Raw genomic sequence first — 24,212 nt, 5'->3', positions numbered from 1 at the left:
TATTTTTTCTAAAAAAATCTTCATGCTATAAAAGGATTAAAAAAATACACATACTTATGTATATGTGCACCTGTACATATAGGTGTATACATATGTATGCATATATTATCTGTCTCTACACATACATGTACACACACCACACACATGCATGTATTTCCTTAGTTTATTAAAAATAAACATGAAACAAAGGTTTACCTAGAAATCACCCTTGTCCTGGATAAACAACTGAGGTGGGGTTGAGAAAGGAGTCCCTGAAATCTTTCCTGCCCAGGACTCAAAATTCAGGATCCAAGGAATTTGCTCCCCTGGTTTTCCAGTGCTGGATCTCTAGTACCCAGACACACAGTTGGAAATCAAATATTCCTTGAACTCATGACTGAGTGAGTTAATAAGCAGCCTCCGTTTACTCCTACTTCTTTTCTGCCCAAACCGACGGCCTCCTAACGCCTTTCTCTGCCTGCAGTCTGTTTCTTCCAATTATTTCCCCGTAAGACCACCAGAGGGATTTATCCAGAACACAAACTGACGGCTCCGCAGCCCCCTCCCGTTCCTCCCTGCCCACGGGCGTCAGGCCCTGCGGCCCCCACCGGTCCCCTTCCTCGCCACTTCTCCTGGACTCCACTTGCCTCCAGGGCAACCATCCCTTCTTGCCCCTCCCTTTCTGGAAAAGGCTCTTTCTCTAAAGAAACCCTTACCGTGTTTTCCTCAAGTTCCCGCTGGGGTATTGCCCTGTCATTGAAACAATGGCCTCACTTCTCTGATCATAATTAGTTCCTCCTTTCTGTCTGTTCTCAGAGGACAAGTACCTCTCTATCAGTGTGTCACACAGTCCAGCGCCTGTGTCCCTCCCTCCCTCCCTCCACAGACTCGGGGGTGAGCGAGTTTTGTTCTTTCATGTGCAGCCTTAGCATGATGCCAGGCTAGTCAATCAATATTCTGGAACGACAAATAATTTCATTAATTTGTAAATGAATTTTAACCTTTCATACAAACTGCACGCAGTCATAAGACTAAAGTGTATACAGGAAAAAACCCTCACGTTGAGAATAAGTACATTATGTTTATTGCATTATAATTTCTATGATCATCTGCACAAATGTAAACTTGCACGATCTACATGCAATTTTATCCAATCTTATGCAAACGCCATAAAAAAAAAGGGGAGAACATACTTTAACATAATACCTTTCTATTTTAACTACTAGTGTTTCCACAGACCTGATTTTTACTTAGGTTGAGGAGGAGTATTTCAGTAATTTAAACAAAAATGGGTAGAGATATTTAAACACAATTTAAAAACCATAAGCTTTCATTTTCTAAGCCACTGAAGAAATTCATAAATTGTTGGAAAATGATTACTTTAATGATTTACTTCTCACATTTAATTTTTCTCCGTAGCTAGAATCTGTCAATATAAATTATTGACAGTTACTTTCTAAAGCATGGAGTAATTGTTTTTATTATAATACTTTTATATAGAACTTTTGGAGAGGCTTAGCACTAGATGGGATGTAAAAGCGCCTTTTCTCCCCAACTCATGTGACAATCAAGAGCCATTAAAGGTGAGTTTCATTCTCCTAAGTTTATCCTTAAATAATTTATTTAAGTCCTGATTTTTTTTTTTTTTGGATTTTTTTTTAAATCCTTACCCGATGCTTTTAAAGGAGACCGGGGAGAGAGAGAGAAACATAGATGGGAGAGAGACATGTGGATCGGTTGCCTCCCGCACGCCCCCGACCCGGGCCGGGGATTGAACCGGGACCCTGCAGGCCTCAGGCTGAGGCTCTAACCACTGAGCCAGCGGGCCAGGGCAGCTCGGGTTCCTGTCGGGTGTTTCACAGGCCTGCGCCGCTGCTTCTCAGTAGTGACCATCCCATCGGCGGACCCTTGGGCTCGAGCTCCCATCGCTACCCAGGAAGAGCTGGGTCTCTCACGGGCAGCCCATTCGTCTTCTCTGCAGGCCGTCAGCCACCCCGATGGGGCCACACACACCCAGCAAGTGGGCGGGAAGACCAGGGGGGCCTCTGAACGGTCCCCCCGCGGCCAGCCAGGAGCAGCACAGCTCCCGCTCAAGGGCATGTCCACCAAGAGTGGCACACAGCAAGGAAGGAGGAAACGGAGGGGCTTTTGGTTCCTTTCCCCAGGAGCAAAGGTGCCTCCTGCCTGCCGGCCCGGCAGCTGCTGCCCCGGGGGCCCCGTCGGGCGCTCGGAGCAGGTGCCGAGCTTGGGGGGCAGGCGAGTGCTGCCCCGCCGCTGCCCATTTCTGCCGCGCGGCTCGGCGACCCCTCGGCGCCTGTGGTCTTGGATCCTTCAGAGACACGCTGTGCTGGGGAGGGGGCAGGGGCCCTCTGGGGGAGCCCCCCGCGGCCCCTCTTCTCGGGGGAGGGAACAGCAGGGAGGTGAAGTGCTCCCCACGGGGCCCCCCTCGGGTCCAGGTCCTAGGAGGCGCCCGCCCACTTCAGCTCATTCAACCCCGCAACACCCCGCAGCTGGCCACCGTCCCGCCCGCTTTCATTTAAGGAAACAGAGCTCCAAGAGCCCGATGAACCTGCCCGGGGAAGGGTGAGAGAAAAAGCTCGGGCTCGGGCTCGGGCCCAGCCTGTTCCCTCCCCAGGCCATTCTGCTGTGACACTCTTTGCTCTAAGTAAGTAAATCCACCAAGACTGTGCTTTTAGTTTGGTGTCCCTTTCCTTGTAGGCCGCCTCAATTCTTTTTTTGGAAGTAGGGGAGAATGTAATAACAGTAAAAGTCCTAATGCTGCCAATGAGGACGTCGCTCTTCAATCTTACTGCCCAGATATTTAGCAGGAGAATATTATTTACGGTTTTGTGTCTTGACATATTTACGGATCACCAGGGGCTCCTCCTTCTTTTAGAAATCGGGTCACATACTATTAATGAGCGCGTGTTGCAACTTATGTGGCCCACGTCTGGGTGTCTTCCCCGCCTCCAATTGTTTTTCCCGATGAGAAACGGTACCTACACGCAGGCACACTTCGAGAGTGCAATGACTGACTTTTTAAATATGTGTTTTAAAATTATTTGAGGTCAATTTCAAGCAATTCAAATGTGTCATAATCGAAAAAAAGAACTTTTTCGAATAAAAACAGCCTTTTGCTATCATTTTCCGCTTTCTTTTGATTATGTGAATTGATTTTTTTTAAAAAGAGCTCCACGGGCAGAGTCTTTGAAACTCCACCTGAAGTAGGTCAGAGTCCCGCTTCCCCGGCTGCGCGGGGAGCATGAAAGGCCGCCTCTATTTTCTCAGGACTTCACTCCTCGGGGACCCCCCACGGATCGTTTCTCTTAGTAAAAAAGATCCCACTGACGGAGCCTGACCTGCAGCTAACAGACCGGCTCTCCACGGGAACACCGGCCGACTGAGTGCCGTATTGACCAGCCCGCTGCAGTTAAAAATACAACAAACTATATACCGTGTCCGATCGATTTTTGAATTACTGGTCATTTTCATGCTCTGCTGGCATTACTTCCTACTTGATAACCTTTTAGGCAGGACAAAAATTTCAGCCACTATCTTCTATCCTTGTTACCTGTTATCCACCGTATACATATACACATGTGCATAATACACATACATATATACATACATGAAATGTATTTCCTATACTCAGAGCTAACAAGAAGCTGTGATGTTATTTATATATATATATATACACACATATATATATATATGTTAAAATACATGTTTTTCTTCCCCTCAAAAAGGTGTTTAAAATTCAATGGCTTGATTACAGAGGTAACCCTAATGAGCAATATAATTAAACTACAAATCGTTTTACTCAATATTAAAAATCTTCTAGACTTATTATTTAGGAGCACGTCAAAAAAGTTATGAATTATTTTAAATTAAAATTTGGTGTCAATGAAAAGTATAAAATAATAAATATTGGTTTTTTTATAAGAAGCAAAATGACATGTAATTGTAGAAAAATTACCTATAGTATGATATTGCATGCACTAGAGCAAACTATCAAAATTAACTTCTACCTCCTAAAATTTAACTAGTATTTATAAAATAAAAAATGAAACCATTGAAAACAAAGCACAAATATATTTAGTACAAATGTAGCCTTTTCTTTTGTAAGGAGAATACGCTAATGAGCAGTGTTTTGTGGAAACTTGAGTAAATTATATGCAATGAAGCATATAGAAAGAATTGTATCTGAATATTTCCTTTTACTGTGACTAAAATTCACATTTTTATTCCTGTAAATTATCGTTGGAACAATGTCATCTGTTCAAATATTTAGTGACTAAATCATAAAATACCTTAACAATCATCTTTACCTTTTAGTATAAAACAGAACATATTAATCAAAACCTAAGTAATTAAAACTACACCAAGCTAAAGTTTAAAACAGTGGTTCTCACTCACTGGTTCTTATTTGCTCTCACAAATGTCCCCTAGTCACCGCCAGGGGGACATGTGACAGTGTTTGGAGACAGTTTTGGTTGTCACAGCTGCAACAGGGGTGCCAGGGATGCTCCTCAACATTCTCAAATTCACAGAACAGGCCCTGCACCCCCCCCAAAAAATAACAGAGAATCACCAGCCCAGCGACAACAGTGTCACGCTGAGTAACCCTGGCTTAAAGATAAAGGGAAATCAAAACAGACGCGTATTTTAAAATGCCAATTTCCTCGTGACGAAGCACGTTCAGTCTAACTACCCAAAAGTGCATCTGCATAAACGGCACAGTATCATGCGGGTTAATTTTCAAAACGGCGTGTCTGAGCTCGCTGGATCCATCCCGGAGATGGGACAGTGCAAATGCCTATCGCGCTGGGCTTCTCTGAAAACTGAACAGAGCATTTAAACTGTAATACAAATATTTTGTTACATTGTCACAATAGCAAAACACCCTTATAAAAAGAACTGATCCTGTTACATGCATTCTACTCCATAAAGCAGGAAAATGAACTAATAGATTTTTAACACACTTAGGCTAAACCGACAAGAACTGAAATATAGAAGGGTTTATATTAAGTTAACCTGGAAATTTATTACTGATGACAGTATGTCATTGATAACATCAACAGCTGCCATCTACGTATCTCATCTCACGTCCACACCCCACGAGGGCAGGCATCATCCCTGCCTTCTGATCCAGAAGAATCGAGGCGCCGCGGGAAACCGATTCACCCAGCGCGGTACAAGGCTACGTGAAGGAGGGAGCCCCCAGGGTCGTCCTCGGCCTTCGGCCAAACTCATACAGGTCTGGACATCTCAGTTTATTAAAGTGCGAGAAATATTCCGTTTCTATGGAATTCCACTGGGAAAGCAAATCAAGTGTAAAGGGTGACCGCCGAACAGCTTGTGGAAAGTCAGCTCTGTTCCCTGTAAAGACGCCCAATTTGTAAGCGAAGGACCAGTGGCATGGGCTTTACAGAGCTTTGGGGATGAGCCCAGGAATTCTTTATCAAGCACAGATGAAATAAATAGTACAGCTTGCTCATGTATGTGTTATTGTTTTTCAAATGTATGTGCTTATATTGGAATAATTAAAAAGTAAATACATTTTTAAAAGCATTGCTCATTTTATTCTAGTCTTCAATAATCATATTTTAGCTCAATAACTTTACTTTTCCCCTTTACTGCCATTAATAAAGTCATACTAATGTAGTTAAGAATCTCTAGAGAAGAAAAACAAACTGAATTTTTTCCCCTTTACAATATGAACTTGAGTTGTAAGACGAAATGGTACATATAATTGAGAATTATTCACACATATCACATACACAATTAAATGCTATTAGTACACTTAACAGTTATCATTAAAATTATTTTTAAGGTTCTAGGATCCATGACTGAAATTATTTCAATGTTAAAAGATGCAGATGTGCTCTTGATAACTGGACAAGCAGCACAAGGTTAGAATTTATGAATCGTGTTTGTAAATATTCCTTTATCTATGGATAGGTCAGACAATGTCTAAGTTTGCCATCTTCAGTATACACTACGTAGTTATAGTAATAATACTAGATATAAAATTTAAGAGGTTGGGCAGCAAAAATGAGCACAATCTGTTGGGTCTCTGACAATCCCACTGATAAGTAAGAATCATCTCAGTTAGTTCAATTAGCATGTTTTATTATGAGTCGGTTTGAACATACTTACCTGTGTCCTATGAACATACTTACCTGTGTCCTATGCCCTTTGCGTTTCTTTTCCTGTGCACTGTTCATCTCTCTTGCCTAGTCTTGCAGCATGGTTGGTCTTTTTGTTCCCCTTTAATTTTAAAAGCTCTTTCACATTTTAGAGATATCAAACCTTTGTTCATGATATAAATTTCAAATATCTTCCACATTTTTCATTTTACTTTTTTGGCCATGGAAAGTACACTTGAAATTTTTATATAGCCAATTTTAATAGCTTTTCCTTACTGATTCTAGATTTTGAGTTATATTTAGAAAACTACTGGCCATTCTGAGTGTTATAAAGTAACTGACTTTTTTTCCCAAGTAACATAGTTTCTATATTTAAATTTTAGATTATTTTAACATTTGAATCTATTATATTTGAAACTGATTCTGTTTTCTCTTTTTCCATGTAGCTGTTATCCCAATGCCACTTAACGAAAGAAGCTCTTCTCCCCACTGATCCATATGCCACTTTTTTCATATATTAAATTTCTGCACATAATTTGATCTGTATCTAGATTTTTAATTGTTTCATTTTAGATCTTTCTTTTAAACTTTTATCATCTCTCATTAATATAATAATTACTTGTACTTGGCAAACATTCAACCAACAAGTCAAAGTCAATGACTGAAATTATTTTATTATGTGCTCATACATTTCCCCTACTATGATTTGAAGTTATTGGGCATTATATTACCCACTTTTAGGCCTAGTGTCTAGCAATGTTCCTTTCACATTGAGGGTAATCAATAAATCATTATTTAAAATGTGTAAATAAAATGTTGGACAACAAATCACTGCTAGAATACCTGATGTTGAGAGAGCAATCTTGAGTTTGCCATCTGAATGTAGCAAACCTTGTCTGACCCAACAAGAACTGAGCGTGGTAGGCAGAGAAGGGATTTCTTACCTCTACTTTATAAATGAGGAAGAGGAACCTGGGGCTCAGAAATGCTTAAGTCGCTTTCTCAGGGTCACATATGTAAATACCAGATTTGGAACTGGAACTACATCCTCTGACTTCAGAGTTAATGTTCTTAATATTAGAGGTAAAATGACTACGTGCTTGGCCTTGATTTCATTCCTCCTTATTTTTCTTTCGATTCTAAAATAACTTCCATCCAAGAGGTGTACAAAGTCTAAACCTGACTAATGATGAGACGAACCAATTATTCGTCACTGAGAGGAATGCACGAGAGCTGAAATAACATTTTCAAAAGGCCAATTTTCAAACATTCTGAGAGTGATAATATTAATTTCATGCCTGGAAGTGATATTAGGTAATTAAAAAACACATAGTGAGGTGTTTGTTCAACATTTTTTAGCACCTATATGTCTTTTGTTATTTCCATACTTTATTTTTTTACCAAAAGATTGTGAAGTCGAATTTTTTAAATATATATATAAATCTGTATATTCAGATACTACCAAAAGGCTTTACACAAAAGATACCCAGGAACTGGCAATACTATGTTCCTATAAATAATTAACAGGACAAAAAAAAGAAAAAATACAGTGAGTTTTCCCGATTTTGGAATTCTTGGTTCACTGTTTCTCGTGAGAAAGGAGGAAAGAAAATAAAATAGATATGACAAAAAAACCTAATATGAAATTAGTGTAACAATATGGTTGAAACCCACTACGTTCTTACATTTAAAAAGTATAAGATCTGTTTGGCAAAGCTGCTCCTCTAATATGGCACTGTATTTTAGTTTGTTTGACAATATATTAACTGATGGATGAATTTAAGAACATCGATTTTGAATTTGCTCTCTGTGGTTCATCTTAAAAGATTCACTGGAATAGTTGTAGTCTAAATCAGCTTCATTGTGATTATGTTTAAAATCATAGATGCTAATAAATTGCCTTAAAGTTTTATGGTTACTCTATAGATCTATCATTTAAGTGCTTTATGTAAACTAATATACATTTGTATTTAATAAATGAACATTCTGAATCGAGATGGCATGCTCATTTCCAGAATTAAGGTTCCTGAGGGAGAAAACAAAATTTCTGCCTGTGGAAGCTAAACATAAAGCTGTATAATCGATTGGTTCACTTAGAGGCATCAGCCATGCTCCCTTTGATGACAGATTAAGTAAATATGAGAGCAGACAGCACCACATTATGGGCATTATAGAGCATATTGTAGTGAGGATTATGAAAATTGGTCATGCTCTAGAGCAAGCAATACGGAGGAAAATGCTTTATGAGAAATGTATTTACAAAGAGACTGAGGGAAATGTTTACATTAATTCTATAAGTGGTGAATAAATAGTGACATATAGAGTAAATGAAAACCAAAACAGCATTTAGGATTTTCCAGGAGCAGAAGAGTTCCCGACCTTTCAACATAGCCCACATTTTCATATAAGTTTATTCTTTACGCAAAGGAAAATTTCCACATGCACATGGAATGGGAAAACACACACAAAGGGAACGTGAAGAGACTACAATCCCTAAGAACTCACACCAGAGAGGCAAAACCGAGGCAGCTGGTCGCTAAAACAGGCATCAAATGAATGACAGAGCAGATGAGCAGGCTGAGCTCCTCGCTTCCCTTATTTGTATGAACAGGCCCTGGAGCTCCAGGGCAGGTTAGGCGGTGCTTCCACAGGGCCAGCCTGCCCCAAGGTAGGTTTCTGTGTTAAACCACAGCAGGGGATCGATGAAGGCTGCATTGTACCCGGCTCACGGGCCTGGCTAGGAGCCAGCGGGGAAAAGCCACCGTAGGAGTGGCTTCCTGCAGAGGGGCTACAAAGGACAGAGAGCTCTCAATAGCAGCCTCTCTCTCCTCTGATCTTACTCTTCCCACCCGTGGCATTCACCGGTTCCCTCTCTTCCTACCCCTGTAAAGGGAAAGACAAGGGTATGTCTGATACAACACAGAGCATGACACTGTGCTCGGGTAACGTTCATTACAAGGGCCTTGGTGAAAGTCATCCCCTAATAAGCAGCTGGTGATCCTTCGAGCACCTGGAATCTATTCCCAACGTTACCACCGAGTTACTGACCTCGTTTCCCACCTGCAAGAAGGGACCAATACCTTGATTTCTTTTTTTTTTTTTTTAAACAAAGATGTGATAAAAACCAGTAAGAAATACAGCGGTCAGGGACAACATAGATGGAACTTGAGAAGAGCTGAATGAAGTAAGACAGTCAGGGAAGCTAAGACCCAATATGATTTCGCTCATATGTGGGATGTAAAACTCAAACTCATGGACAACAGACAACGGTAGGGTGGTTACCAGAGGGAAGGGGAGGGGGTGGGGTGTAAAGGGTAAAGGGGGCCAAATGTGAGGTGACAGAAGATGACCTGACGTTGGGTGGTGGGCACACAAGGCAATATACAAATCATGTATCACAGAAATGTATGATTTGAAGCCTGTATGATCTTATTAAGCAATGTCGCACCAATAAATTTAATTTTTTTTTTTCAAAAGAAAATGCTTATAGCTCTTTGGAAGAGTGGGGCACTACAGAAATTGAGGGTGTTCCAGCTACGCCTGAAAGACCATCACCCTAGCACCGACCTGGGAGAATACCAGGGGTGCCTTTGAACCCACAGCTGCTCCCCACCGAGGAGGGGAAGACAGCAGGAAGGGGCTGCGGCCGGGTTCTGTTTCCTCTCCCCGTGGTAAGCACGTTCCCATCTAAGCGACACCGGCTCCCATTGCCTGTCACGACTGTCATGTTTCTCAGTCTCATCTGCCTTCTAATTGGGATTCTTATTTTAACGGCGTTTTCTTAATGTTATTGCGAGCTGCGGAATGTCTTGTGAAGGGAGCAGCGTTAAAGCTCATTTGGCCCTACATCTCTGGTAATGGATGCTGTCTGGGATATAATTAACTCCAGATACTCACGCTTGGACTGAAATGTGTCCAGGTTACTTCCCCAGCTACTGCAGTTTGTCCTAGGCGGCCCCACCTCGGCTGCTTTTCCTTTCTCACATCACTAATCCCATCTTGCTCATGGTTTCATGCCTCAGAGAGGCAAAAATCAGAAATCCTAATGCTGTGAAGTTTCTTTCTCTCTCTCTCTTTTTTTTATTGTTAATTAAAGCTGATTATGCACTTCAGTTGAGCTTCCCAGTGAGAAAAATTAGACCAGTATTATAATAGGAATTAAGAAAGCACTCCTAGGATTATAGGCAATGTGTAATTTAAAAATACAAAATAGTAAATACAAAAATAGATCAAATGACCTATACTGTTAACTTAAGTAGCACCTTCCATTAGGCAAAACCTGCAGTTCTTATAATTTAATGTTTACACAATGCTATTAAAGCAACTATATACAGAATATGCTAATAGAGTAAAACAATCTCACTTAATGAGTTTTTATTCCCACTCAGGTGCGATGATTTCCTACTGCTTGCTAAATAAATGCCTGGAAGAACATACCTGGCAAGTACTTTACACTTTACATATAAAAAGGACAAACCGAAAGACTAAAACCTTAGAGATAAATACTAGAAATTAATTTTTTAAATTTAAACATTTAAAAAGTTATTTTCAATACTAAAGTGATAAATCAAGAACTCTGTGATTCAATTAAAATTTAATCTTTCATGCCTGGGATTTGCTTCAGAATAATCACTGGTGGGGTTGCGAGGAAGGGAGAGTAGAGATGAAACAAGATTAGCCATGAGTCACCGATTGTTAAGGCTGGGAGACGTGATTCATTCCTCCGTATGCTTAAATTTGCTTATTAGAAATGTTAAAAATTAATCTTTGATATTAATATTTTATTTCTTATTTAATGGAGTCATTTCCACTAAAAAGAGCCCCATAAGCAGCTGTAAAAACACAACTATTTTAAGACGATATGTTTCCAAAGCTACATTTCCGGATTCTTGTTTTATAAGTATGTATTAGATGTCCCCTGCTCCTTGCCTTTTATTTTACAATATTCCTCAGTGAATGTCTATGCATATAGGTCTACGAAAAAATTAACATTTGAAGATATGCATACTCATAAATGGGTAGACAAGTTCTTCCTACATAGGAAAGAAAGGTAGGCCTCCTCAAAACCAAATACAACAATGATTTCCACCGACAAGTGTTAGAAATGACAAAACAAAATACAAAAAATCAACAATACCTAGTGCTGGTGAAGACGCAAAGCAACTGCAACTTTCATAGGTTGCTGATGGGAATACAAAATGATCCAGCCACTTTGGAGAATTGTCACAGTTAAACCTACTGTTACCATATGGCCCAGAATCTCACTGATACATGTCTACCCAAGAGAAATAGAAACATATTTCCATAAAACACCTGCCTACAAAACACCTGCAATACAGCTTTATTCACAACAGTTCCAACTGGAAATAACCCAAACGTCCACCACCCGGTGGCTGCGTAAACAAACGGCGGCGCACCCAGCCAACGGGACGCTGCTCAGCAACCGAGCAAGCTGCTGACACTGATGATCACGTGGATGGATCCCGACAGCACTGTGCCAAGCGACAGAAGCAGGCCGCAAAGGCGACGCAGGGCACGGTTCCATTTACGTGACTTTGCGGAAAAGGCAAAACTACAGGGCCATCAACCAGGCGGGCGGGTGCTAGGGGTTGAGGGCGGAGGGCTGGGGGCTGGGGAGGTGCCCGAAGGAGCCTTCTCTCTGCACCCGGGCCGAGCGTCCACTGAAACGGATGGAGCACGGATGAGAATTTTTATTCCCATCATCTACCTCTGTCTACTTTCCAAAGCTTTTATAACTAGAATGTGTTAATTTTCTAACCAGAGGAAGGAACGAACGTTTTCTGAAAATTCATAACTAACATACGCGAACTACACGGCCTGGATGATTCAAGAACACGAGGAAGAGCGCACAGCCACGAGCTGACCCGCATTCCTCCGGGGACCTGGTAAACCCCGTGCAGTGCATCTGCACACGCCTGCCCTTCATCCGGCGGATCAGACATGTGATGGAAAGGGATCGGATGCTAATCTAACTGTAATCAATAGCTTTATTACTAATTATCCGCAAACTAAACCGTCTCTGACGAGTCGAAAGCACTCGGGGGTCTCAGGATGCTTCGGTGTTTATTGTAACGCGAGAGAATGGGTGTAGCCGCCAATGTGAGGGGAAAGGACAGAGGTGGGGGGGGGATAACTGGAGGGGTGAGGTGATCGATCACTGTCGTTCTCCCTCCACGAAGGTTCTGGGGCCTTCCAGAGCCCCGGCTGACTTACAAGCGCCTTGATGGCGTCTGGGGTGCCCCACATAGCGCATCACTCATTTTCTTGTTTTGTGTGTGTGTGTGTGTGTGTTTGCCAAATAGATGGGGTCATCAAAATTGAATGTGCTTTTAATAAAATGTTGCATGGAACTGTTTGGAATGCAATTTATATAAGGCAAAATTATTCTGTTTTGAGAATGTACTTTTAAAACTTTCTCAAAAACACAGACACAGGGGTCATAATGTATCATTTCAAAGAGAGATTCAAGGACCACATATACAATACAGACCTCAAAATTCATATAATTTTGAAAGAGTGAATAGTCTAATAAGAAGTTATATGCAAAAAGCTTATGTAGGATATGTGTCCAGGCAGGGGGCAGGCATATGGGAAATCTCTATACATTCCTCTTAATTTTGCTGTGAGCCTAAAACGGCTCTTAAAAAAAAAAGGGTTTTTTTTTAAAGTATGTAGGTTTAATAATACTTATTATTTACTCACATAAAGTACCTAATCATTTACACTTACTTTTTCCCTAGGAGATAGATAGACGATAGATAAGGACATAAACAATATACTGGTTGAATAATATTTTACATTGTGGTTACCAAAAGATTTCACTGTTCACTCAAAATCACTCTTTTCTAAATGAATTTGTTTGATTTTAAAAATTAAGTCTAAGACATCATGTGTGTATTTTACTGTGTTAAAGCAAAACAAAGTTGAAAATTGAGTGATCAGAACACAGATGTAACTTATTCAGAAAATTCAATAAATAAGGCAAAACCAGGGAGTCCTAACTACTTCACAACTCAAGTCGCTAAGACCTTAAGCACTGAATTTCCCCCTCACTCCTAATTAAACTGTTGTTCACAAGAGTGAGGACGGTGCTCCTGTATTAATTTTGTATTCTCAATGCTTGACATACAGGAGGTGCACAGAAAGAGTTAGATTAGAATTAAAGTAGCGAATTAATTAACTAATTAATTAATTAATCTCAACTCCCTGTCCCTTGAGCGATCCAGATTGTCAGCCACAGGCCTCCGCAGCCACCATCAGCCCCCTCACTCCCACCCTCAGCAATGGAAAAGGGGTCCTCATATCGGTGCCCCCAGCCTCTCATTACCATTCCCTCTCGTGATGCACCCTGAGGATCTCTAACCCTAAAACCCCGCTGTCCGCTTTCTTCACTTAAGATTCTACCTTCAAGGCCATCGCAACATAAAGTCATTGTCCTTGCTACATGCCAAGCTCCTCTGGCTTTTCACTGCTGCTCAGCAACCCTTTTGGCTGCCTTACGATAATGTTTTTCATTTATTTCTTCCTTTGTTCATGTATCTTTCCTGTTTTCTTTTTTTTCTTTCTTCAACGAGAAGGAATAGCTGAATTCTACCAGACAGACAAGGTCTTCCAGGACACATGGAAGCGTTTACTTAGAGTGTGTCATTACTGGTTTCTTAGATCCTACGTTTAAAACATCTAGTACAATACTTCCAATACCTGAGAATTCACTTTGATTTCTATTTGACTTAACAATATTTTATAAAATTCTTATAGTAGTTATTTCCTTGTATTTCGTTGAGGATATGAACTTGATCCTATTATCTACTAATGCACGTAATGGAAAGAAGTAGGAAATACGAGTTAAATTACTAACTGATTTTACATGAAATGTAAGCAAACAATATACTAAACAGAAACATAAATTTAGTGTAATAATAACAACTGTCATAGGGAACTATAGCCTAATAAAGTATTTAAACGAAAATCATAAATAACTCTTAGATGCTGCCATCGCACAAGAAAAGGCTCCAAGACAACCTAAAGATCAGGAAAAGAAGCCCAAATTACTATAACTACTTTTTGCTGTTGTTGCTACTGATTAACCAGCATTAACATATTAATATTAGTCTTATGTTAATAAACATTAATGTTTTTACATATATACCAGGAATGTGTGTTAAAGTGCTCGACGGTACTCAAAAATACCCTGCTGTGTTTCACAGTCTGTATGTCCTGTTGAGCACAATTTTTTTTCCGATGGGTCCAATATATCTGTTTAATCTGAGGGTAGGTGACGGGTGGGGTGGGAAAGTCAGTCTCCCACTCAGGTCTGGACCACTGTCCCCAAGAACTGCTGAACTGTATTTGAGGCTTTCCAATAAATGCTATTACAGCCTATTTTCCATAGCCACTTCTTCCTTGCAAGACTTTTCTATAAAAAGTAGTCCTTGCTGTCATTGCTTCAACTGTGATGCGACTGTGTCCTTACGTAGTGTATGTATTTTCTGCTGAATGACAGCTAATGGGAATATAGGTGACCAGGGTCAGGAGCCTTTTGTAAACGTTTCTGTTGACCGTACCAGATACTGAGAGATGAAGCCGGGCTTATCCGTTTGTTGTTACGGTTCATTTTCATCTTTGGTTCTGTATATTAGACATGAGAAGCTCAAAATATTCCAGCAGGATAAAAACAAATAAATGTATGCTCAGGAAAATCATCATAAAACTGCAGAACACCAAAGACAAAGAGATCTGAAAAGCTGTTGGGAAGAAAAGATAGATGAGCTACAAAGAAATGACCGCCACACTGTCAGAAGATTTCTCAGTGTGAGCATGAAAACCAAAAGCCAGAACTACATCCACACAAACAAAATGCGTGAGCCTGGCTCTCCCGATGCAGCATAACTAGATGCTCGATAAAGCACATTTTCAAAACGCTGCTTAGACCGGAGGCAACAAGGGACTGCTCCGAGGACGGGGCGAGACCGAAGGGGGGCCTGAGCAGCCAGCAAGGCAAGTTTATTATCAAAAGACGTGCTCAAAAGGAATTTCTAAAGATAAATGACAGGAAGATGGAAACTTATGTCAGGAGGAAGCTCTGAATGCAAAGCGCAATGACCAAAGGGAATAGTACATATTTAGGACAATTTAAACACGTGCTGATCACGCAAAACAACAACGGCCAATAATGTTTCATTCAAGTTGTGACAAAACTCACCGAACTACAAATAAGACAACTATGATAGGCAAGTTGGAAACAAGGTATAGGTTCTTAGGTTGTTTGGAAAGAGGTAGAAATGTTCATTAATTTCAGTTTAAACTATGCATATTAAAGTTTTAAGAATAATCACTAAAAGAGGAGAAATAGAGCATATAACATGCAAATCACTTAAAAAAAGGGAATATTTATTTTTTTAAATCTTCAGTTCAAGAGAAGGGCAGCAAAGAAGGCAAAATAATAGAAAACTCAGGATAAATAGAAAACAAAGGTAATGTCTGAAAATATTATTAAGGCAGCCTGATTAATAAAGTAATAGAAAAAATGTAAAATTTTAATAGCGCTATCCAGAAGGGAAAATGTTTATAAAAGAAAACTTACAGATGCTTCATGTATGGGATTTATAAATAAGAAGCAAAGCTGTTCCAAAGGAAAGATGAAGAAATATATTAAACAAGCTATTTTGTCATTTTTAAACTTTCTGTAACTAATAAAGAATTTCTGGTGTAATCAAATTACTATCAGTAAATGCTATTAAAGCAGAAGACGACCAGAGCATAATGATCATTAGAGGAACTGGGAGAAACAGAAATGCTTAAAGAATATGAAAATATTCCATTTCACTACTAATAAGAAATCTGATTTAGAGAAGATAACATTTCATGTATCAAATTAGCTGAAGTGTTTTAAAAATGATTTCTGACAAAGCTGCAGGAAAACAGGAATTCTCAAACTCTTAAAGTTAGTATTAATAAGGACATTTCTGGAAAGTAAATAAGCAATATAGCTCAAGATCCATAAGGCGTCATAATTTTTGACCTAGCAATTTCCCTTTTATAGGTCAGGCTTGAGCGTTAGGTATAGAAAATGAATGATTGTCTTATTTATAGTAGTGTGAAATTAGCATCAAGCTAATTGATAATAAAGTAAACAAATTGTTATATTACAAAAATAATTAACATGGCATTTCAAAATCAAACTTCTTGAAAAAAGACAGAATGTGAAATCGCATAGGGAAGGTACTCTTGATTTTCTAAAATTACGCATATACAAAAGGGAAATGTTACTGGAAGGAAATAAAAGTTCCAGCAGCAAATATTTATGGGTAGTGGAATTATGGAAGACTTTTTTTATATATATATATATATCTTTATTGATTTCAGAGAGAGGGAAGGAGTGAGAGAGAGAGAGACAGAAACATCAATGATGAGAGAGTCACTGATCGAGCCTGCAACCCGGGCAAGTGCCCTGACTGGGAATCGAACCCCGATCGCCTGGATCCTAGGTCGACACTCAACCGCTGAGCCACGCCCGGCCTGGCGGGAAGACTTTAATTTTAATGATTTCTGTATTATTTTTTCTACAGTGAGGATTTATTATTTATATAATCAGAATATTAATGGTAAATGTTAATCAATTAATTAAAACATCAACTATTATAAGACAGCTCTAATGCTCTGAAAAGTAAGAAACCCAGGGGCAAGTCCATAGTAGGCGGCTCAGGGCAGCCAATGGGCCTGGGGTCCGCGAGGCTGGGGGGCCCGGGGGGGGGGGGAGCCCCGGCTGTGCCAGGGGCAGGGCCCAGGCCGCTGCTCCGAGCGGGGGCAGCAGGCTCGGAGCCTGCAGGGGGCTCGCCGCATCTGGCCTCCCTCCAACAATGCGCCTGTCACCCTGGGCGAGAGGGGTCTCACAGTGTGCGGGGCTGGCCTCTGAGTTAGCCAGGAGCCTCTGGCGCCTGGAGTCGGAGAGCGCTATGTGAACTTCAAGGAACTCTGCTTATGAACAGATTCACCTGAAAAAAGTATTCCACAGATACATCAGGGCCTAAGATGTATTCGCAACTTGAACTAAACTCAGCACGTTTGAAGAAAGAGAGGGAAACTGGGGCCAACCTGAGATTCAGAACCTGGCTCTCGCTCTGCTGGTGACTGAAGGTGGCATCTGGAAGGAAGGTCTTAAGCTCAAAGAGCCTCTGCTTCCTCATACTGCTCAGGAAAAGCAAAACCTGCGTTGCCTATTTTACAAGACTGACCTACCGCTCCAATGAAATTGAGAGAGTGTATGTAAATAAATTTCAAAAAAAACAACCACCACGGTATCTTAAGCTCAATTTAAACGGATGGTGTCTTTAATTCAAACATTTCAACCGTTGCCATGCCAAGATCAAGTTCAAGCTCCTGACCTTGCCCCGTAACTCCTTATGACTGCTGCCTGGAAAACTCTCCCTCGTGCACGCCTGATGAACACCTAAGTACTGAGCTTGCAGAACACACCCCAATGTTCAAAAGCTGAAATGTGAATAAATTAATTATGGTGGGTTACAAAGGGTAACAGGAAAGTCCAAAACATGTAAAATATGCACAAGAGTTTCCTAAGAGGAAATGATGACTGGAGCACTCATTCTGAACAACTAGCAGAATTTGGAACCCCAATACATGCAGTCAGTATAAGGGTTTAAAATGTGGGGGACAATAATCCACATTTTATACTTTCACTTTATTGTTACTTCTACTGTTTCTTCGTGTTTTTTTTTAAAAAAAACACAGCAGTGCAGAGGACCACAGAGATACGCAAAACCAATAACCCATATATATCACCCACCTAGATACAACTCTTATTAACAGCTTGTTAGACCAGCTCCTTCCCTATGTTTAACAAAAATCAGATCATAATGTATATACCACTGTGTCACATGTAATAAATTAACAAATCCTTCATTATTGGCTGTTGAAGCGGTTTCCAAGTTCAGTATTATAAGTAGCAGGGTAAGAAAAATTGGCTAAAATAATTACAAATAAGAACAGAAACAAAGAATAATAACCCTTTAATGTCAATGACATTAAAGGATTCAAACGAAGTTTATGGAACTGCCAACTCCCTTCCCTACTTCCTCCCCTGCAGTAGTACACACCACTATTCGTCCCGAAGAAACATGAATAAAAATGTACATTTTTAACATCATCATCAATTCAACCTAAAGGGTTATAGATTAAGTTGTTTGTTAGCAAACTGCAGGCGATACTCTTAGTGTGACACCAGTTCTCACAAGCCCAGCCGATCGAAGTCACTTCAGGGGCGCTGGTTGCCTTTGCCTCCGTGTCTCATGGCTTCTATCAGTCACTTAAGAAAAGCACCTATTTTGTTGTTTGAGAGGGTATAACATATTAAGAGAGAATTGTGCATCTCAGTGCATAAATTATGTACTTCAATGAACAAATACAAGAGCATCGGAACTTCTAGAGCGATTACAGTGCCAGTTAAACAGAGAAAATCGTTTCCTGTTTTTCTATTTGGACCTTACAAACATAAAGTCACTGCAGAGACTTTTAAAATGAGAGCATTATACGCATAATAACCTCAAGAATATAGTCCAGAATCTGACCACTTCTCCTCACTTCTGTCGGGCTGGCCTTGCCACCGCCGTCTCTTGCCTGGGTTCCACAGCAGCCTCCGGACGTCCTGCTGCTTCGATCTTTGTCCCCAGCAGTGGAAACTGCAGGATGACTCCCTCCACCCTCAGTTACCAGCCAGTTTCCCTTCTGGTGCCCAAGGCTGAAGCCTGCATTTCTCCGCTTGAGGGCTTCCTCTAGTCTCCTAGGAATCCGACCTCAACCAGAGACTGGCGGGAGCTGGGGAGTAAGTGCGGCACTGGCTGCCTCGCCCCTGGCATCAGTAGCCCAACGGGTTTTACCCTGAGCCCCGAAGCTTCCCCAGTGGGAGTGAGCTCCCGCTGGCTGCCTTCCAGCTCCTCCTCGCTGCTCCGCTTCCCTTACAGCACACTCTGCAAGCTCGAGTGAACCTGCGCCTCTTGTCCGCTCCTCGGGGAACCACAGGAAGCATCTCCCTTCAGACTCTTCTCAAACCGAAAGGCAGAGCACTGCTTTTACAAACAGAACACGCCACTCTCTCAAAACCCTGCCAGGGCCTCCCCTCTTCATCCAGAACGGAAGGTCCAAGTCTCCTCAAGGGTTTATGAGGCCCTGTATCACCTGCCCACCTGTGCCCCGCCCTCCCCTCCCCTTGCCTGCGGTTCCGCGAACTTGGACTTGCCAGGCGGCCTCGTGTTAGGGTCCCGGTGCCAGCTATTCCCTTAGCCCAAAACACTCTTTCCTTGGGAAACTGCAGCCTGGTTAACGCGTTCACCTCTTTCAAGACCTGCTCAAATCTCACCTCTTCAGTGAGGTCACCCCAATGACCACCCTATTCAATACAGCACAGCTCCCCCATTTCCACAAAGCACTCCCAAACCCTTTCCTGCTTTATTTCCTTGTTTTCATTGCACTGTCCCCTTCTAACACATTAAATCAGTAACTTTCTCCGGCTAGAAAATAGACTCCATGGGGAAGGTATTCTTTATGATGTTCCCTGGTGTTTCCCAAGTGTTTAGAACAGAGCCTGAGACACAGGAAATGGTCCATTAAAATCTGTTCAACAGTTACCACAAATTATCAATAACATGATAATTATTGATAATTTATGGAAAAATGATAAATATATACTATATAGGTCACCCAATTACTACAACAATAATTCTCTTTTTAAGGTAAGTTTAAAACCAGTAAATAGTGTTTGTATATAAATTTACAGACCAAGTGTCTGTATTACATTTTAATAATGTATTTTAATTTGTCACTAAATAGAGGAAATACAATGATTCCAACTTGCTAAGAGATAATTTCGAGGGTGATTATTCATACTATAAACTTTTTTCATTCACAGGGGTTTTGAAACCTACGATTTTACACAAATGTTCTATAAAGATGTAATAATTCTCATTCATTAAAAAATATAATTCACTTATACCCCCAAATTATTAGGAACACGGTTACTTCACTGACTTGGACATTTTGGTGTAGAGTAATACACAATTACCTATGGAGACATCAAAGGCTGGACAATGCCTCAGCACTCACTTCTCCCCACCTAACTGCTGATCTGGCAACTACATCAGAGTCAGGCTACCATCTGACAAGAATAATGCTTGGAAAGGGGATCCTAGGAAGTCTCTATAGTCAAAGGGACACCTGTGGCAAGTGAGCAGTAGTGACGGTCACCAGATTATACACTACAGGCAGCTTCCTCACCTCCAACCCCTAAATCACCTGTAGGAACAGAATCAAGAGTTCCTCTTTCTAAGTGGACATCAGCAACTAAAATAGAATATAATAAATATAATATGCATGTTACATATAGTCTGACATATACATATATGTGGCATATACATGTGTGGACCACGTTTGTGCCTCACGTTTGTAAGTTTTTCTAGTTCTTCGACGACTCCCCTCCCTCCTGGGCCTCTGCATGTATTTGTGACATTGCTTTTTCTCGTTAGCAGTATCTTGGGTTTTATCAGTATTTGAGCATGTTTGAAATAGACAAGGGAGAAAAAGAGAAGTTGTGTTCAAATGGTCCAGGTTTTGTTAAAGGAGTTTTACTAATGTTCCTTGGAAAAGGGGTCAAAAGGAAGTGAAAGCACCTGCGTAACTTTCACTTCAGCATTCTGCCTTTCTCATTCCTCCCGCTTAATGGGGGACAGACACGTACGCTTCCTAATGTCCTCAGCTGCTTTGGCAAATCTGTCCTCTACAGTAGTAAAAAATCAAGAACACAGAAGCTAAAAAAATTTATAGGAAACTGTCCTCCAAATACTGGCCTTTGTACAGCGCCCATGTGTCAATTATATTTGTACCTACGTTTTTGAAGGAGTCTATTTTTATATTTTTACTTTCCTTGGAGAAAAGCAAAATATCAAAATAGCAACATGAAATGAGTCCCATGAGGGCATTTTTATAAAAGGGAATAAAGTATTTCCACTCTATAGCGTTTTTTAATCTTCCTATTTAAACATCTTACTATATATAAAATATGAGTACAAAAATAATAAACATACAAGTACTGCTTTAATTAGTCACTAATTGTAATGTGTGGATTTTCCCTCTTTGGGGATTATTCTTTTCAAAAACCACTTCATGCATTACTTCGGGACTCTAGTACCACATTTACTTGCACATAATGATTTCTGCTTCACCATCTTTACCTCTGCATTTGCAATGAAAGACACTAACACTGTCATTGCCACAAATAAAAATACTCACTGTATTATACAATTCTCAACATTCAAAAATGGAACTATACTATGTAATTAAAATGCAACTCATCTCCACCTACCTTTTATAGTCAACTTTGTTAATACAGATATGAATCCTTAATTGAGGGGCACTGGGCACTCCAAGGACTAACTATAGGTGCTCTGTTTCTTCCATTAGACCTGTATCTTAAGTTCCTTTAGCTCCTATTTGTCAGGGAAAGGCTGCCAGGTGAGCAGTCTGTCACTCTTGCCTGGGCTAATGGATTCTCCAGTGGCTTTTGTTACAGCTCATGTCATCCTATTAAAACCATGTGCCTTGAAAATGGCATAATATATGTAGCTGACTCTTGTCAACTCCAGATAATCAGACTCTGTTTGGCTTCGGGAGCAGATGCAGATTAGAGAAGCGATATAAATATGCAAATCACGGCGGCCCCCTCTCGGCACCACTGTTCCTACCTCTAATGGCCCTCGCAGAATGTCTGCTTGCTCGGCTCCTACTTCCAGGGCGACATCCACAGAAGCAAAGGGACGGCTGGCCATCTGCTGTCGTTCTCGTAGCAGTTGCTGGAGACAGTTAAAAATGATTTGTTTTAAAATAGGTTTAAAACACAATAAATACAATATCTGGTTCTTTTCTTTTTTTAATATGTCTTTATTGATTTCAGAGAAAGGAAGGGAGAGGCGGGGGGAGAGAGAGAGAAACATCAATGATGAGAGAGTCATTGATCGGCTGCCTTCTGCACGGCCCCTGCTGGGGATCGAGCCCGCAACCCAGGCATGTGCCCTGACCGGGAATCGAACCTGCGACCTCCTGGATCCTAGGTTAATGCTCAACTGCTGAGCCACGCCAGCCGGGCTAGCTGGTTCTATTTTTAACAATGTCACTCAAAATTTAGAAATCATCTAATATACATATCCATGTCTAGTTCACTAAAAATGAAAATTGGTTCCTCTCCGTGGCCTGTGTAATGTTGCCATAGAGGATTGAAGTGTATGGTGCCTGGGAAGAACTCCTTGACCTCCATCCCACAGGTCTAATGAAATGTACTCAAAAGCATTTTGAAAACTTCCCCTGAGAGGTGCTACTTAAGTAAGAGCTGCTATTATGATAACGGCTATGCCACGTTTTCCCACTCTAACTCACGCTTTTGTCTTGGCTGAAAGCAAGTGATGGTAAACACGTTTAAGAAAAGTTAATGAAAACTTGTCAAATGCACTAATCGAGATGAAAGGAACATATACCTTCCAAGACTAAGCCTTTTAAGTCATCAAGATCCCCTGTCCATTGCTAAGGAACCAGCAGTTGTTATTGGCAGCATCTACAACTTTACTAAAGCCTCTATGTTCACGATTTAAAATGAGGAATGATTAGTACGCTGCAAAAGTTTTGTGCCAGGGCTTCAGCCCCAGATATCTGTTTCATTGCCCTCGTGCCTATTCCGGGCCTGGGCCAAGCTAACACCGACGGACTAGCAAGTGCCAACCAGCTCCCAAGCTCATTTATATTTCTGCCTCTCCTTCTAATTACCATATTCATTAAGTCATGATCAGAAAAAACCAACGACTGGCACTAGATATTGCAAATCTTGCCCTTCTCATTCTATACAGCTAATACAATTATTGTTAAATATTAAAAGTGGGTGAGCAATGCAATTAAGTACCCTTTCAAATGAGAAGAAAATTGTATCTTTGAAGAAAGGCAAACTCCTTGAACACAATGAACGGCTTCATTAATCACTGGGATTTTTTTAATTCACTGGCATTAACTTAAAACGTTAACGACTGGGCTTTGTACATGTATAGAGCCCTGAGATGCATCATTCATAAAATTCCCATTTAGATGATGAAGGAACACAAGCCAACACCCGATGGCAGCTGATTATTTAACGTTCTGTTCTACACTTGTGATCCAGCAGGGACGCCGTTCATGAAATGTGTCGCTAAAATATAATTGAAGGCCTTGCTTTGTTATTTTTAAGAAGAGAACATCCACGTGCCAATATGGGATAGAAATAATACAACTATTATGGAGTAATAGTTTTTCTTAAAATAAATATATATAAATATACGTGTATTAGAATGAAGACATACTAAAACATTTAAAGTAAACATAAATGTGATCTAAGCCACCAAATTATTTGCTTTAATATAAACTCAAAATCATATTAAAAATACAGCTGCTAGCAAGTAGAATCTTGTTTGTGCCTCTCTCCATAGGAGTGGCCAGTTGATCTGAATATTGTGTCTATGCCGAATGCAAACATAATGTTACTTCAGATGCCAAGGAACACCAGGTATAAAAGACACCATGCTTTTTGGTGAAAACACACATACACACATACACACATACAAATATACAAAGCAAATTTCCTATAGTAATATGCAAATAGCCTTGAGAAAACTGTAAATTATAGCTTAGGTTTGAACACAATTTTCTAACATTTGTATTAAAAAGTTTCTTTATTAATACTAGTTGTCCTCAGCTTACAAATGGTAACTCATATAATTATGACTTTTAACAAAACGAACAACTTCTGTTTCCTCATCTTACCTTTCCCCTACACCCAAAAGGTCTAAAAATATAATTAATGAATCAGTCAATACCACAAACTGTAATATAAATCTATAAATATTCCAAATGTACTATCTTTGACAAAGAATAGAGTTTTCTGGAATAAAATATATTCTATATTATTGTGACCCTAACATTCACAATAAAGAAAAATCAGTGACAGTCATATTTTTTTGATCTTTTTATTTATTAGTAAAT

At 40.3% G+C, this 24,212-nt stretch overlaps 1 protein-coding gene across 1 annotated transcript in view; it reads right to left on the bottom strand.

The window, feature by feature from the left end:
* Positions 1-24,212, bottom strand: part of ATRNL1 (attractin like 1) — a 350,792-nt gene that overhangs the window by 136,436 nt on the left and 190,144 nt on the right. Inside the window, exon 27 of the mRNA XM_087823974.1 lies at positions 21,899-22,006. Coding sequence (XP_087680100.1) covers positions 21,899-22,006 — 108 coding nt within the window. The remainder of the gene's footprint in view (positions 1-21,898; positions 22,007-24,212) is intronic.

Source organism: Miniopterus natalensis, chromosome 14, assembly GCF_054644295.1.
Source record: "Miniopterus natalensis isolate mMinNat1 chromosome 14, mMinNat1.hap1, whole genome shotgun sequence".
Lineage (NCBI taxonomy): Eukaryota > Metazoa > Chordata > Mammalia > Chiroptera > Miniopteridae > Miniopterus > Miniopterus natalensis.
Note: the sequence above shows the minus strand (reverse complement) of the source record. Positions and strands in the feature narration are given on the sequence as shown.